Below are 10,297 nucleotides of genomic sequence, written 5' to 3'. Positions count from 1 at the left end.
TGCCGTGAGCGCTGCCAGCCCCCCCCGCCCCGCGCGGGCAGCCCCAGGCCCCGGCCCCCCCCCTCCCCCCGGCCGCTTGAGGGCGGCAGCGCCTAAAACCTCTTTTTTCCCCCTTTTCCCTCTTTTTCTTTGCGCCCCGGCGCTGCGCGGAGAGGAGCGGAGCGCCCGCCAGCACGCCCCGCCCCGCCGCACGCCATTGGGCAGGGGAGTTTGCTGCCGGCGGCGGATTGGCTGGGGGCGGCTCGGGGCCAGCCGCGGTCGCCAATGAAAGGCGGCGGTCGGGGCGGCGCGGCCCGGGGCGAGCGGCGGGAGCGGCGCGGGATGGAGCTGAGCTGCGGCGTGCAGAAGGTGGGTGCGGGGAGGGGGGGCACCGACCGACCCCCCCGGGGTGCCCCCCTGCCCGCCTCGCTGGGTGCCCGCCCGGGGCGCGGCGGAGCGGGGTTCGGCCGCACCTGGGCAGCAAAACTTCACTTTTTTTTTCTTATTTTTCCCTTTTTTTCCCCCCGTTTCCCCTCGCCCCCGGTGCTCTCCCGCGCCGGGCCCGGGGGGAGGGGGGGTGCTGGGCCCCCGGGCCTGGGGGGGGGTGGGTTGCGATCCCAGCGCTCGCTGGGGCGAAGCTCTCCCAGTAGCTGCGGCTGTACTGGTTCTGAGGAGGGGCTGGAGCGGCAGATGCCGAGAGGAGCAGCGTCCCCGAGCGGGGACGTGGTGTGAGCCCCCCAGCGCTGGGGGAGGAGTGGGTATCCCAGCATGGCGGGGCTGGCAGGGCCCTCTGGGGGTCACCCAGCCCAACCCCCTGCCCAAGCAGGGTCACCCAGAGCAGGCTGCACAGCACCGCGTCCAGGCGGGGCTGGAATATCTCCAGAGAAGGAGACTCCACAGCCTCCCTGGGCAGCCTGGGCCAGTGCTCCGTCACCCTCAGAGGGAAGAAGTTCTTCCTCGGGTTCAGCTGGAGCTTCCTCTGCTTCAGTTTGTGCCCATTGCCCCTTGTCCTGTCACTGGGCACCACTGGAAAGAGTCTGGCCCCGTCCTCCTGACGCCCACCCTGCAGATATTTAGAAGCTTTTATAAGGTAAAAGCGACCTTGGAAGGGCAGGAGTCATTCCCGCGTTGCGATGGCGCAAACCCAGCCGTGCGTTCCCTGCCCAGCCCCGCGGCTGCCTTCCCTCCGCTTCCTGCACCAGGAACTCCCCCCGACGGAGCCTTCGCTGGCAAAGCAGCTCTCTGTTGCCTGACTGAACTGGTGGAAGGCTCTGGGAGCTCTGCGCGGGGCCTGTCGCCGTGGTGGGAGCGGGCCGTCTCCCTGCGGACCCTCCGGAGAGCGTCGAGGGCTGCTCGTGCTGCGGCTGTTGAGGGCTGGCTTCGGCGTCTGCTGCTGAGCAAAAGAGCCCGAATAACCGGACCGCCCTCTCGGCATGGCGCTGAGCCCAACGGGAGGCGGGTTGGTTGCCAAATCAAAAACTTTGGAGCGGGTTGTCGGGGAGCAGCTGCTCCCGCGACCTTCCTCGCTGTACCTTCGTCACGGCAGAATTAGGAGATGAGTTAAACCCTTGGTGTTGGCAAGTCTCAGTTTCCACATTGCTGTAACCCCATCTCCCGACATCAGATGGTCCCCACCGGGGCGCAGGGCCACTGCCGGACCTTCCTGGGGGAAGCATCCTTCGCCATGAACTTCTGTGGGGGTTTTGCTGTCCCTGGAGATCCCTCCTGGGAAGGTCAGCCCGCCTGGCGTGGAGGTGCAGCTCTGTCTGTCCCCTTTGGCTTCAGCTGTGCCGCTGCTGGACCCCACGGGAAGCGTTGGCTGGGTTTTGTGGAGAACTGGGTGCTCCTGGCAGCTTGCCCTGGGTGAAGGCTGGTGTCTGGCTGCCCGGGGTGCTCCTCTCCGCAGGGCGATGCTCCTGCTCCCCTGTGTCCTGCCTGCGGTGCCTGGGCTCTGGGTGGGTGCAAGGGGTTCCCCCTTCGGGAATCTGTGCGGGGAGGGGTCCTGCAAGCGTGACAACCGCCCCTTTTTCTCGGGCAGCTGCAGCTGGGGGTTGCGTTGCTGTCTGGCCTGTGATCGGTCGGTTTTGTTGGGCAGCGGCACCATCCCTGCCTTGCCCAGTGCTGCCTGGGGGGGTTGAGTGGGGCAGAGCCAGGCTGGGGGTCCCGTGTGGGAGGGAGCAGAGACGTTGGGCTTGACATGGGCAGCAAGGAGGGCTGAGCAAGGCTGTGCCGTGGAGCAGAAACGCCCCGGCAGAGCCATGTCTGCACTGGACCCATCTCCCGGGGCTTCTCGAGCATCCTCCGCGGGGCACGGAGCAGCGAGGCTGCGCAGCGGTGCGTCCGAGGGCTTACGAGAGCAGAAACCCTCCGAGCCCCTCCGAAACGCGTGCTGAGATCTGAAGGCGCAGCGCGGGCTGGCTGCGGTGGAAGGGCGTCGTTGGGGGGCCGGCGGGGTGCGATGCCCGGCGTCTGCCCGGTGCCTCGGCCGAGCTGCCCCTCTCCCGTCGCCTGAGCTGCAGCGGGGCATGGGAGCGTGAAAAAGGAACAGTCCCAGCTAGTTTGAGCTTCAAGAGGGATATGAGATGACATAATAAAAACAAGAAAAAAAAAAAGTAATACAGACCTTGGATCACTGTCTGAATAATCTGTGTCCGAAGACAAATGGGCGTCTTCGCAGCAGACGGCGGTTTAATTTCCTGAGCGGCGAGAAGGGCACTTTTTCTGGGCACGGGGTGGAATACTGTCAAGTTTTAATTTGGCTTGGCAGCGCTGCACAGCCAGTTTGAGCAAGTCGGGGAAGGCGAGTCTGGAACTCATTAGGGCTTGTTGCAAGGCCCTGAAAATTTGATTTTCAGTCACTGTTGGGTTTAATTATTGTTGATGTCTTGCCTAGTGTATTATGGGATTCTTTCTGAGGAAATTAAAACAGCATGAGTGGGATGGCATTCTGCTTGGCAAATGGGTTGTTTAGATTAAATTCTAAATGGAGAGTTAAAACTTGAAACAAAGATAAAGTGTGATGGCTGGCATTTGGTGCGTTACTGGAGCTGGTTCAGCTGGACTGCGCCGGCAGCAGGATTTGTGTACTGCTCTCCCTAAATTCAGTCCATTTTTGTCAGAAGAAAATAACCCACTAAGCTAAAAGCACTGTTCAAATCCAAGGTAAAGTTTACTCAATTAATGCAAATTTCGGTTCTTTAACTTTTTCTTTCAGTTCCTTAGCGTGGGTTTTTGCAAACATCTGAGGCAGGCTGTAGGACAGGAAAAAAAACATTGCTGCTGGTGTGGTAAATGAGCCCCAGTGTGCGCAGGGGTCTGGGGGAGGCAGGGTCTCCAGGCAGAAGCTTCCCTTCTCCATCGGCAAAGTGTCCAGACTCTCAGAATCCCCTCTCTGCGGATGGGAACGCTGCTGAGGATGGGGAACTTGCCCTTCGTGAAGTCCAAAAATGTTGAGCTTTTTAAAAAAACTTGAGGAATACGTTGAAGACTCGGTTTTTTCATCCCCTTCTTCCGTCAGCTGTGTCCCTTGGGCAAGGCGTGCAGGGTGCCGGGGCTGACCCCCGGCCGTCCTTCCGCTCGGGCAGGTGGGCTGGCTTTGGGGGTGCCGCTCCCGAATGACGGGGGTTCTGCCCAGGAGCAGCTTCCGCAGGAGGCGGCTGCGAGATCTCTGTCCTCTCCAAAACCACTCTCAAGCAGTTTGGGCAGAGAGCAAACGCCGTGCCTGCGAAGCCGTCTCGTTAGTCATTGAAGCGTGCTGGTGCTCGTTTGTGTAAACGCTGTCAGTAACTGCACAGGCAATTTCACCTCTGCTGGTGGGAGCTGGACCTCGTCCCTTCTGGCAGTCAGACCACCGAGAGTTATGGACCCCTTGCAGACTTCTCTTGTGATCCCGGTTCCTGGTGATAGTCTCCGCTAGCAGCACGGCAGAGCTCCACGGTGAAGGGTCGGAACGGGCTCTGTGAAGCCTCCTCCCGATGGATGAGGGGCTTGGTCCCCGTGCCGGTGGCTGTGGCCCCGCGTGCCCTGTCTGGGGGGCCGTGGGCACTGCTGGGCTGAAAGCCCGGCGCCAAGCCCAGCGTCCCCGTGTTGGAGCCCAGGGGAGGAAGCGCGGCGGCAGCTGTCCCGGGGAAACAGATGTTGGTCTTAATGCAGAAACCTGCTTAGCTCCGGACAAGTATTTATAGATATGAAATCATAATGCAGCACACGGGTTAAAGAGCTTATTTTGGGACTTGGACTCAGAGCTAAGTCGAGTCCCATAAAATACAGTTTACAAGTTACAAAATCCCTCTTGTCCTGCAGGGAGGCAGTGTCTGGAGTATTTGTTTAGGCTGAGATTTTTTTTTTCCCCTTTAAAAAGGAAATACTGTATTTCAGCCATTCAGGAAAAGAGGTATTCGGATGTCCTCGCTTGAAGCTGTTGCTCTATTTAAAGATGGGGCTCAGAAAAAGGGCAGGATGACAGGTTAACCATGAGCCAGCAGTGTGCCCTGGCTGCCAAGAAAGCCAATGGGATCCTGGGGTGCATCAAGAAGAGTGTGGCCAGCAGGAGGAGGGAGGTTCTCCTTCCCCTCTACACTGCCCTAGTGAGGCCTCATCTGGAGTACTGTGTCCAGTTCTGGGCTCCCCAGTTCAAGAAAGATGAGGAGCTACTGGAGAGAGTCCAGCGGAGGGCTACGAGGATGATGAGGGGACTGGAACATCTCTCCTACGAGGAGAGGCTGAGGGAGCTGGGCTTGTTCAGCCTGGAGAAGAGAAGGCTGCGAGGGGACCTTATAAATGCCTACAAATATCTGCAGGGTGGGTGTCAGGAGGATGGGGCCAAGCTCTTTTCAGTGGTGCCCAGTGACAGGACAAGGGCAATGGGCACAAACTGAGGCACAGGAAGTTCCGTCTGAACAGGAGGAAGAACTTCTTCCCTCTGAGGGTGACGGAGCCCTGGCCCAGGCTGCCCAGGGAGGTTGTGGAGTCTCCTTCTCTGGAGATATTCAAGACCCGCCTGGACAAGGTCCTGTGCAGCCTGCTCTGGGTGACCCTGCTTTGGCAGGGGGGTTGGACTAGATGACCCACAGAGGTCCCTTCCAACCCCTACTATTCTGTGATTCTGTGATTCAGGGCAGCTCGCTGCGATGCTTGGAAGAGCAGGAGTTTCCTCGTGCCGGTGACCAGCCTGACGCCTCGTGCTTTTACCCTCTCGCCTACCGCGAACCCTTTGGCTCCATCCCTTCGGTTCCTGAAGGCTCTGAGCAGCTCCCTGCCCTGCGACGGGGGACGCTGCCCTGGCTGGGGGGCTGGCTCTGTGCCCCCCGGCGTCGGGCAGCGAGTGCCTGCGGAGCGGCTGAGATCCGCAGCAGCTCGGACGTGGCCGCGGACAGAGAAGGCAGCGTAGCTGTGGATGTTCAGCTCGCTGGGCGCTGTGGATCTGGCCTGTTCGGGACTGGCTCTCCCGAGGCAATGGGAGGCAGAGGAGGGAGGCCTGGTCTCCCTCGTCCCGAGGGGCTGGGTGATCCCCGTGCTGGGTGAACTGGAACAGGCACTGGGAACAGGAGCGTGGGCTGGCTGGCTCGCTGGGAAGGCAAATGGTGCAAATAAACATATTCTGGGGGACAGGAGGAGGATGGCTGAGTAGTAGGAAATAAGGGGAACAGAAAGGTGTTTTTTCTGCTGCTACTTCGTTGTGGGTGCTGTTAGCCGTATCTTTCAGACTTGCAGAAGTTGCTTCTAGGAAAGCAACTTTTGCTTCTACCTGCGATGTTAAAGCCTTGGTTAAGAGAAGGACGGAAGCAGCTGGGTGGCTGTGATATGCAAACAAAAATCATCACTAATTTCTAGCCCCCTGTGTGTGTCTGTCGGAGGGTTGAAGTGCGGGGGGTTTATTGCCTTACCTACTCGGACAACGGGCCGGATTCCGTCAGGATTAGCTTTATACAGTCTTTGGCAAATTATTCCACGTAGTGTTTTGTTGGGAAGGAACCTGTCATAGGAAGAAAAATCTGCTGTCAGCTTATCAGAGGAACGTAGGAAAGCAAATTTACCCAGAAGTGTTGTGGCTGGTTGCCCACGCGCTGCAGTGTTTGAGCAGGCGCAGCCCTTCAGCTCCTGCGCCGGGGCTCAGGGCGTCACCAGCTACGGAATGAACCTGGGCTCGTTCACTTGCTCTTTCTGAAGACCTGGGAATACCCCAGTCAAAAGCACCTCACCGTATTTTTCCCTCCATATAAGAGGGTAACTTGTGTCAAGATTATGAAGCTCCAGTGGAGGAAACAAATATCCCCTGTGTTCCCATCGCACGTGCCACCAAGCCTGCTTATCATAGAATCACAGGTTGGAAAAGACCTCTAAGATCATCAAGTCCAACCATCAACCCAACAACACCATGCCTACTAAACCATGCCCTGAAGTGCCATATCTACACATTGTCCTACTGAAGAGCATCCCTGAGGGCCATCTGCTGGAGGACAGCTGGCTGGCTCCTGCCAGCCCTGGGCCTTCGTCCCGGGCACCGGGGGGTCCTCACCGAGCAGTACTTCTCCCAGGTTAGAGTTCCTGTTCTGGATCTGGATGCTTAGGGTGGGAACACGGACCTGCAGCCCCGGAGGCTGGTGTGGCAGCTTCTCCGTGGCTGTCAGAGGGCTCCTAGTTTACTGTGCCTTTGCTCTGCAACACTTCATGTCTAAGCTTCTCTTTTTGTGTTCTTGCACAGCTGGATGGGCTTTTTGAGATCTTGGAGGGGTTTGACAGCAGCCAGATCCTGTGGAAAACTTGGGGCTGAAGCAGTGAAGGTGCCGCATGGGAAGGAGCGGGTGAAGGTGGGTGGGTGGCCCAGGCATGCCTCCACCTTCAGCTGCTCTGAAATGCCCTTGGGCCCACCTTCGGCTTCGTGCCTGCATCTCCTCAGCTGTAAAATGTGAACAGCAGAGCTGAGGAGATCTCTGGGAGGACTGAGTCAGTGGTGTTGTGCAGAAATCTGATGGAAGCAGCTCCCCAAGTGCAAAATGTCAGCGCACTGGGGGACCCCGTTCCTGGTGATGGTTCAGCACCTTCTCCTCATGTGGAGGTGGGAAGGATGCAGCTGGTTCCGTGAAGGTCGTTGGTGTTTGCAATGAGACATTCACCTGAGCACCCTGGAACTCAGCACTGCTGCTGTTTAATTAGATTTGGGTGGGTTCTTCCCATTCCATGCACCTACTCGCAGCTTGGCTTGGTTTTCTAATTAAGACCAAGTGTCTGAAGCACTGTCTTGCTTGTGGAAAAAATCTATTCATCTTATTTTTCAAAGTTTGCCCTTCTCTTATCATTAATTTGCACATTGTTAGTGGAGAAAGGAATGCTGCCAGCTATGTGCTCTTGGCAGAGCGCGGTGTTTGCAGAGGCTCGGGTGCTGTTGTGTCTCTGTCATCCGGTAGGTTGGGATCTGGCAGCTCCAGTGAAACAGCTTTCGCAGATATTGGTGCCTTCCTCTGGTCTTTATGTTGCTAAAATAAAAGGGAACAAACTTCCTACCCTGCAAGGTTTCATATCAGTAAGTGCTTCCAGTGTTCCAGATGATACCAGCTCGTTCACTGGTGACTTAAATCCCGCAGAGGCAATCTGAGATGAAAGACGGTCTTCTGTGAGTGTGTTTGTGTTTGCTGTTGTTTTCCTGTGAGTGTGGTAATTTGGATAGCTGTGCTTGCTCAGATTCTGGCGGGGAAACAAATTGCTTTCAGGTCATGATTACAATAGATGTGTTCTGTCCATGAAAATGAGAAGAAAACAAATCGAAACAATCCTTTGCTGTTCTCAGTCAAAATTCTAGTAACAAGTGTGAGTATCGATTAATGCACTTCTAAAAGTAGTTGTTTGCCTTTGCACAAACTTCTTCCACTCGCAGGTGCTGTCAAGGAGCCCCTTCTAAACCTGGGAAAAGCTTGTCCACCCAGCCCGGAGCTGCCCAGCTGCGGTGAGCCCTCCTCCCTGGGCTTCAGCGGGTCCAGGTATGCTGGAGGAAGGTGGTTGCTGGTCATCAGCAGGAGACAAAGAACCAGTAGAACACCCGGGGTGTAGCACTGTTGGGTGAGGTCCGTGTGTTTCAGGAGAGGCAGTTCTGCTGCCGTAGCTCCTCTGCTCCGGGGCATCAGCGTCCTTGGTGCAAACGCTGAAGCAGAAAGAAAAATGTACATCCCCAGGAGCACCTCCAGAGCTGACTCTTTTCTCTGCACCTGAATTAGTCCAAATGCTTTGGCCTCCCCCTCCTTGCTGTGTGCAGACTCCAGGTTGTGTGGGTCTGGGGTGAGCACCATGTCCCTGGGGCTTTGGCACTGAGACTTCTGGGGTGTCTGCCAGAAGAGCGGGTGAGCCGAACCAAAGCCTGGGGTGGCTCAGGCTGAACCCCTGTCCTCCAGCTGGGACGCGGGCGTTTCATACCCCCGGCGTTTGTTTGCTGGCTTCCTTCGGTGTCTGTCTCTGCAGTGCGCATCGGAGCTCAGTGAAGTGAGGTGGCATAGATGAGGAGCTACTGGAGAGAGTCCAGCGGAGGGCTATGAGGATGGTGAGGGGACTGGAGCATCTCTCCTGCGAGGAGAGGCTGAGGGAGCTGGGCTTGTTCAGCCTGGAGAAGAGAAGGCTGAGAGGGGACCTTAGAAATGCCTCTAAATATCTGCAGGGTGGGTGTCAGGAGGACGGGGCCAGACTCTTTCCAGTGGTGCCCAGCGACAGGACAAGGGGCAACGGGCACAAACTGAAGCAGAGGAAGCTCCAGCTGAAGATGAGGAAGAACTTCTTCCCTCTGAGGGTGACGGAGCCCTGGCCCAGGCTGCCCAGGGAGGCTGTGGAGTCTCCTTCTCTGGAGATATTCCAGCCCTCCCTGGACGCGGTGCTGTGCAGCCTGCTCTGGGTGACCCTGCTTGGGCAGGGGGTTGGGCTGGGTGACCCACAGAGGTCCCTGCCAACCCCGAACACTCTGTGCCTCTGTGGCATCACTGGCTGTTGTGCCTGCCCAGGCAGGCGTCTGGGGTGGTGTTGGCTCTGTCGTCGGTACCCGTAGCGAGCAGGGGTCCAGTCGCCTGCTCCTCTGGTCTCCGCAACGCTCGCCCCAGCCACGCTTGGCACTGGATCCTGAGGAACGACTCCATGCAAGAGCTGTTTGGAACTCTTCAGCTCTCAGATGGTGTCTCCTGGGGGTAATATTTTCCCCAGAAGTCAGAGAGGCAGGTTTGATGAGAAGCAGGTGATTCCCTTCCTCAAGGAATCTATTAAGAGGTTTTCCAAGATGGGAGGACTATCTAGGAGAATGCTGAGTGAGACTGATTGCCCATCCAAACGATGAATTAAAGTGCTTGAGGCCAAGCTCTTGAAAATAAGTTTCTACCACCCAGGAGAGGGGTGGTTGGGGCTCTTCTGCATGGTAAAAGGGTCTTAACTCTGTATTTTAGGATGCAAAGTAATTAGTTGTTTAAATATCTGAAAAAGGCTGTATTTCTTTTTTTTTTTTTTTTTTGCAGATATATACAGCCTTTCCTATTGGACATCTAGGCCTAGTTTTCGGTGCCTTTTGTGTTTACCTGAAATTCTGGACCATCATTTAGGTTACACCAAAAATAAGGTTTGGCTTCTTTAACAGGCTCCAATTGCACCGTGTGAATGCGGAGCTTCGGTGGACAGCTCGGCCTCCAGCGTTGCTGGGCTGAAGTGCGGGTGGTGATGCACTGGTACCCTGAGGAGCCGTAGTGACAACTGCCTTGAATGTGTAGGCAAAAGGTCGCCAAGTGGTTGAAATCGAAGGGCCTCATTCAAGCAGTCACCTGTGAGCTGAGGTTTCTTAGACTGGTGTGAACCTTCTGCCAGCATAGGAACCACTGAAGGGAAAACCAGTCCTGGTGATCTGACCAGATAACCGGGAGTCTCATTCCTCCTGGTGCATCTGCTTTTCAGCTTGAGCTAGGAAATGGAAACGGGAGTGAGACTATTCGATGTGGGTTTCTTGCGTGTTCGGTGTGCGTGTTGCCTCGGCTGCCTTTACTGGAAGTAGCTGTTCGAAACATCGATACCGTGAAGGCTCCCAGCAGCGTGCAGAGCAGCGTGGGCCGGGAAAGGGAGCGTTCCAGTTCCTGCACAAACTGAGGGGAGCGGCGGAGGAGCCGCCTCGTCGCCAGCACAAGTGTCCTGCCCTGCCTTAAACCTGAGGCAAGCTCTTGGCGATGGCTCTGTCCCTGCTGCGGGTGCCCTGCGGGTTTGCAGGGGTCCCTGACCCCAGCACTTGGCCTCGCTGCCCGGCTGCAGTGCTCCGAGGGGGCTTCGGACGCGGCCAGGGCAGTGCTGGGGGGTGAGCGGCCCCCGG

At 57.1% G+C, this 10,297-nt stretch overlaps 1 protein-coding gene across 2 annotated transcripts in view; it reads left to right on the top strand.

Moving 5' to 3' along the window:
• Nucleotides 1-275: 275 nt before the first annotated feature.
• Nucleotides 276-10,297, top strand: part of LMCD1 (LIM and cysteine rich domains 1) — a 37,053-nt gene continuing 27,031 nt past the window's right edge. Inside the window, exons 1-2 of one of the 2 annotated variants that reach the window (XM_075432870.1) lie at nt 301-348; nt 7,853-7,955. Coding sequence is in view for 1 of the 2 variants with exons in the window: in XM_075432869.1 (XP_075288984.1) it covers nt 322-348 (27 nt within the window). In the remaining variant the exon portion in view is untranslated. Of the gene's footprint in view, nt 349-7,852; nt 7,956-10,297 lie in introns of both variants that reach the window. The other variant, XM_075432869.1, reaches the window with a different exon arrangement.

This window comes from Opisthocomus hoazin, chromosome 11 (genome assembly GCF_030867145.1).
Source record: "Opisthocomus hoazin isolate bOpiHoa1 chromosome 11, bOpiHoa1.hap1, whole genome shotgun sequence".
Classification (NCBI taxonomy): domain Eukaryota; kingdom Metazoa; phylum Chordata; class Aves; order Opisthocomiformes; family Opisthocomidae; genus Opisthocomus; species Opisthocomus hoazin.
The sequence above is the reverse complement of the archived record's forward strand: the minus strand, read 5'-3'. Positions and strand labels throughout refer to the sequence as shown.